Source organism: Podarcis erhardii (genome assembly GCF_964252035.2).
Source record: "Podarcis erhardii genome assembly, chromosome: W".
NCBI classification, from domain to species: Eukaryota; Metazoa; Chordata; class Lepidosauria; order Squamata; family Lacertidae; genus Podarcis; species Podarcis erhardii.
Genome location: NC_138506.1, coordinates 8971675 through 8977674, shown reverse-complemented (window position 1 = coordinate 8977674; position 6000 = coordinate 8971675). Strand labels below are relative to the sequence as shown.

General features: G+C 49.7%; 1 protein-coding gene across 1 annotated transcript in view; it reads left to right on the top strand.

The window, feature by feature from the left end:
* Window positions 1-242: 242 nt before the first annotated feature.
* The window catches only part of LOC309333160 (U3 small nucleolar RNA-associated protein 14 homolog A-like), a gene marked incomplete at its 5' end in the record, with an annotated part of 50033 nt that continues 44275 nt past the window's right edge, over window positions 243-6000 (top strand). Inside the window, 4 exon segments of the mRNA XM_081846562.1 lie at window positions 243-340; window positions 4500-4507; window positions 4847-4893; window positions 5770-5843. Of these exon segments, the coding sequence (XP_081702688.1) occupies window positions 243-340; window positions 4500-4507; window positions 4847-4893; window positions 5770-5843 (227 nt within the window).

Below are 6000 nucleotides of genomic sequence, written 5' to 3'. Positions count from 1 at the left end.
AATCGCACAAAAGGTTTTCTTGAACAGGGAAAATGAGGTTAAGAAGGACAGAGTTTGGGAATTGAAGCAAAAGGCAGTGTTTTTGGCTGCAGCCATCAGCCAAGGCTTAGCGTTTGATGCAGGTGCCCAAGGGAGAGGTTCAAATAGGGCACGTGGAAGAGGAAGAGGAAGGGGACTGCCATTAGGAAGAAATCAGTGTGCAATTTGCAGGAAGGAAGGTCATTGGAAACAGGAGTGCCCCGATGCAGGGGAAACAGAGGGAGAAGGTGGATTCAGGGAACAGAGGGGACGTGGACGTGGATGGGGATCGCAGCGTGGAAGGATGCAAGCAGGAAGATATGTGAGGAACAGAGGAAGTAGCAGAGATTTTGTTGGATTAGCGCAATTGGAGGAATATGAGAATGAGAATGCATAGGACAGACCGGGCTCAACTCTTTCTTTAGGCTCCCAAGAGCCCATGGTCTCGGTCAAACTGGGGAGCCGCTTAGTAAATTTCATGATAGACACTGGAGCGCAATTTTCGGTGCTCACGAAGCCGTTAAAAGCAAAAAGCAACCAAGCAGTAACAGTTGTGGGGGCCACAGGCAACAGGGTCCTTAAACCATTTTTGCAACCTCAAGAATGCCAGATTGGAGGGAAAACCCTTACACATCAATTTCTGTATGTGCCTGAATGCCCCATTCCCTTGCTGGGACGTGACTTTCTGTCAAAGGTTCAAGCCCAAATTACTTTCACACCAAAAGGGGCAGAAATGAAATTACCCCAGGCTGCTACAGGGATTGTTACAGTAGAGGTCCCTAGAGAACAGGCCTGGAAAATGATGATGGCTTTATCAAATAAGGGTAGCATCTTGCCAGGGCCATGAAGCAGTAGATCCATGATGTTTGTGGTCATATCTGTGGTTATGTACAAGATATTTGAATAAAGGGTGAATTTGGGGTTCCCCAAAGTGAAAAGTGTGAGGATCCATGAGGATCCGTGCTTCAAAACCACGTTTTTGAGCCACGGTTTCGCCAGGCAGGCGTGGATCCGTGATTTTTGTGTTGCATGCTATGCCCAGGGCCATGATGTTTGATTTGATGGTGACTTTGGACTGATCTAGTGCAAAAAGCATGAGGATCCATGCTTCAAAACCACGTTTTTGGGCCATGGAATTGCCTGGAAGCCGTGGATCCGTGATTTTTGTGGTGCAGGCTGTGCCCCTGGGCATGATGTGTGATTTGACGGTGAGTTTGGGTTGGCCCAATGCAAAAAGCATGAGGATCCATGAGGATCCGTGCTTCAGAACCACGTTTTTGGGCCACGGTATAACCAGGAAACCGTGGATCCATGATTTTTGTGTTGCATGCTGTGCTCCTGGCCATGATGTTTGATCTGATGGTGACTTTGGGCTGATCTAGTTCAAAAATCATGAGGATCCGTGCTTCGAAACGTTTTTGGGCCATGGCATTGCCAGATAACCGTGGATCCGAGTTTTCTGTGGTGCAGGCTGTGCCCCTGGGCATGATGTGTGATTTGATGGTGAGTTTGGGTTGGCCTAATAATAATAATAATAATAATATCTTTATTGTCATTGCCCCCTCTCGGGGACAACGAAATTACTTGGCTGCTCCATCCACCCAGGTAGGGCACTCCACTCAAAATCAGAACAACTATAAAAACACTAATTAAAACAATATAGTATAATACAGCAAGGAAGATTAGATGACTTTCAAAGTCCAGGTTTCCCATTCAGGGCCGAGATCGCTCTGGAGAAGAAGCTGTTCTTGAGACGGCTCGTTCTTGTCTTCATCGTCCTGTATCTCCGTCCCGACGGCAGGAGCTCGAAGAGACAGTGACCAGGATGCGATGGATCTTTTACTATGTCCAGTGCCTTCCTATGGCACCTTGTGGCATAAATCTGCTCTAAGGTGGAGAGTGGGCAGCCAACAATGCTCTCTGCTGCCTTAACAACTCTGCACAACGCCATCCTGTCCTGGGTAGTACAGCTTCCGTACCACACACATAAGCCATAAGTGAGCACGCTCTCAATGGCACAGTGATAGAAGGCAAGCAGCAGTTTCTGCGGAAGATGGTTTTTCCTTAGGATTCTCAAAAAGTACAGTCTCTGCTGCGCCTTCTTCACAAGCCCCCTTGTGTTGACACTCCAGGACAGATCCTCTTGTAATTCAATACCCAAAAATCTGAACGTTGTTACCCTCTCCACACAGACCCCATCAATCAAAAGTGGCTGGACATTGCTCTTCTGTCTCCTGAAGTCCACCACAAGCTCCTTTGTCTTCCTTGTATTTATAAGCAAGTTGTTAGCTCTGCACCACTCTGTCAGCCGCTCCACCTCATCTCTATAGTCCGTTTCACCCTCCCTTTCAGAGATGAGCCCAATCACGGTTGTGTCATCTGCAAATTTGACAACCCTATTACTAGGGTGAGCAGCGACACAATCGTACGTGTAGAGAATATAAAGGAGCGGACTGAGTACGCATCCCTGTGGTGTTCCTGTGTTAGTCTTAAGTGTATTAGAGGTATAAGGGCCCAACCGAACCCTCTGGGTGCGGTCTGACAGAAAGTCCAATATCCACCCACAAAGTGATAACGGAAGCCCCAGATCTTCCAGTTTAGACATCAGACGTTGTGGTAGAATGGTATTAAATGCCGAGCTGAAATCTAAAAAAAGCAGTCTGGCATAACCCCCCCGCTGCTCCAAATGTGCAAGAACGGCATGGAGGGCAATCGCCACAGCGTCCTCTGTCGATCTTTTTGTTTTATAAGCAAATTGGAATGTGTCCAGTCCCTCTGGTAGGCAAGCAATGACATAATTTCGTACCAGCTTTTCAAAGCACTTCATGATTAAAAAGCGTGAGGGTTCATGAGGATCCGTCCTTCAAAACCACGTTTTTGGGCCACGGTATGGCCAGGAAGCCGTGGATCCGTGATTTTTGTGTTGCATGCTGTGCCCCTGGACATGATGTGTAATTTGACGGTGAGTTTGGGCTGATCTAGCGCAGAAATCATGAGGATCCGTGTTTTTTAACCATGTTTTTGCGCCATTGCGGCACCACGAAACAGTGGATGCGTGATTTTTTTGGTTCTGCCTACAGACTAAGATGTGGTCTAGAGTATCATGGTGTTTTTATTTTGTTTCAATATAAAAATCATATGAATTCATGAGGATCCGTGCCTCGGATCCATGTTTTTGTGGTGCTGCAGCGCAGCAAAGTGTTGGATCCACGTTTTTTATAGTCCAGTTTGTAGGCGTGCCTTCTAGGTGTGATTTGACATTTTTTGGAGTTATTTTTTAAAAAGTGGAGGATCCATGAGGATCCGCCTTTTACCCAGTCCCCGCAAAAACACACACACACCACGTTAAGCGACAGCAATGGGGGGAGAGAAAAGCCGCGCTCCTGCCGTGCACGGCTGGCTCCACGGAGCAGAAAGACAGCAAGGGATTTTCATGTCGTGGTGACAGGGAAAGGGGCCCACTCGCGGACCACGCCCCACGCGTGAGAAAGAGGGGAGGGTGACACCACGCCCAGTGCCGCGACTGGGAGCAGGACAGGCCGTTTGTGTGAGGGGCGGAGAGCACAGTGCGCTGTCCTGAGGGAATACCCGGGGCCCCGACCTCACGAGTTCCAGGAACGGGTATGGGAGTGCTTCATTCTCCTCTGCCATGGCTCTGGGTCTTTTTTACCATTGCCATTTCCTCCGCTCCTCCTCCCTTCCCTCGCACCGGCTCGCTCACGTATTTCGGCCCCCTCACCTGCCGCTCAGCGCTGTTGCGGCCGAGGTTGGGCCGCGTGCCGCCGAGGCCTTTTCTCTGGCACATCGGCTGCTTATTGGTTGAGCTGTGCTTCAGCACCGCCTCCCAGTTCAGAGGGGATGGCTCGATTGGCTGAGCTGAGGATCGCTCACTCACAATGTGGTGAAGGGAAGAGGGTGAGGGCTAAGTTGCTGGGCCTTTTCTCGCTCCCTCCCACTTCATCCATTAGGATCCTGAGTGGGGGACAAGCACTGGTGCGCTTGGCTCAGAGGCCGCTTTCTAAGACCAAGAAAGCGGCATACCAGCAGCGGGGCGGCAGCTTGTTTACTTCAGGATCGTAGTAAAAAAGGGGAGGAGGTTCCCCCGCCTGCTGAGGAGAGGAACTAGGCTTTCCGTTGGGCATCTCGTTCTCAAGTACCGCCTGCTATCCCTGGTTACGCATTTTCACTGGCCGAACCGCACGTCATTCAAAAAAAACAAGCCACGAGGGGGGCGGAACGGCCTGATGAGCAGAGATGAAGGGCAGGAGCCGACCAGAGTTTTTTTGCGTCAATGGATCAAAGGCGGGCATTCACGTGGTTGCTGTTTCCGGCACGTCATTGGCCCTTGCTAAGCCCCACCCCCTGGTCTTGTCCAGATTCCAAATGAGGCGTGGTCATGAGCTGGTCACGCCCCCTTATTAAAATAGCCAGTAGCCTCTGGGAATAAGCCTTTGTACCCTTCTTGCTCGCTTCCCTTTTAGATTGCAAGGTACGGGTGTCGTTGCACGTATTTGCATGTATTTTGAATAATTAATTGGCATATTTAAATAAGGAGGTGTCACGTGCGACATGTCCTTGCCCTCTCAGAGCAGCACAATAGCGGCCCCTGTGGCCTCACCAGTGGGGGAGAGATGGGAAGTACTGCAAAAATTTAGGTTCACAGCCGGAAGTGCTGCTGTGTTTGACGGTGCGCAGGGTGCTATTTGCTCTCTGCCGGGGCTTGGCCATCCACGTGGTCAACCTCCCTTCCTGGACTGAAGAAAAAGGGAAGGGGATTATTGGGGTGTCTGAGCTCCCCCCATGGCGGCTGCAGAAGAGGAACCCTAACCCTTGAGGAACCTGCTGGTCATGAGTGAGGACGAGGAGGAGAAGGAGGTGAACTTTGAAGCCCAACCGTATTTATTTCCAAAGCTGTACTCTGTGTGATCCCATGTGTGTGGGAGGGGATGGTTTAGAGCCATCCGCGCGTGGGGGAAGTGCTCTGTAAGCTCGGGGGGCTACCTTTGTTACCTTCTCGGGGTGCTGCGGTATTCCTGTTGAGACGCTTTAATGCAATTGGCTTTAAGGATTTCTTTGCCCCGTGAACGATGCCCAGGACAGCATGCTATAGGCGTAGCCGAGGGTGAAGGGGGACAATCACGCCGGTTTTGCCCCCCCAAACAAAAGTCCTGTTCCCTAACTACGTACTGACCCACCCCCCGCAAAAATTCTGGCTACGCTCATGCAATAAGGAATAAATATATTGAAGTTCTGCGAGATTAAACAGCAGAACTGGATTGATGCCTCCTTGCAAAGGCTTGAATGGCTTTTGAAAATTCTACTCCTAATCCTGAGTTTTGATCCCTACATCTGTGTCTCCCCTTGTCCTTTTCTTTTTGCGTTTTTCCTTACGGCCACTCTTCAAAGCTATAAGCAGTGCTTTTTTCTATTAAAAGATGTGCTGGAACTCACCATGAACTCCTCCCTTGTAATGGCAATGGCAGCCACCTGAGAGGTGCAGGAACTTAGTTCCGGCAAGTTCCAACTGGGGAAAAAAGCCCTGGCTATAAGGCAGTAAGTCCAGTGAGCAGGTCAGTCCGATTAGCTGGCAGCTGCATCTCATCACAGGTTAGCACTGCCATGCTAGAGGCTAGGTATGCTCAGTGGTACCTTTTGAAGTTATTATTCATCTTGTTGCAAGGATGAGTCTGGGTTCAGCCCTCTGTGAGATGGTCCTTGGCCCTTATTCATTGGTAACCTTTTGTTCCCCAGGCAGACAATGAAGAAGCAACAAAGAAGCACCATCAGCTTGTGGATTCACTCACTGCCTTGGCTGGAGCGAAGCGGTATGAAGGAAGGGAGATAATAATATAATAATAATTTATTATTTATACCCCGCCCATCTGGCTGACTTTCCCCAGCCACTCTGGGCGGCTCCTAATCGAGTGTTAAAAACAGTACAGCATTAAGTATTACAAACTTCCCTAAACAGGGCTGCCTTCA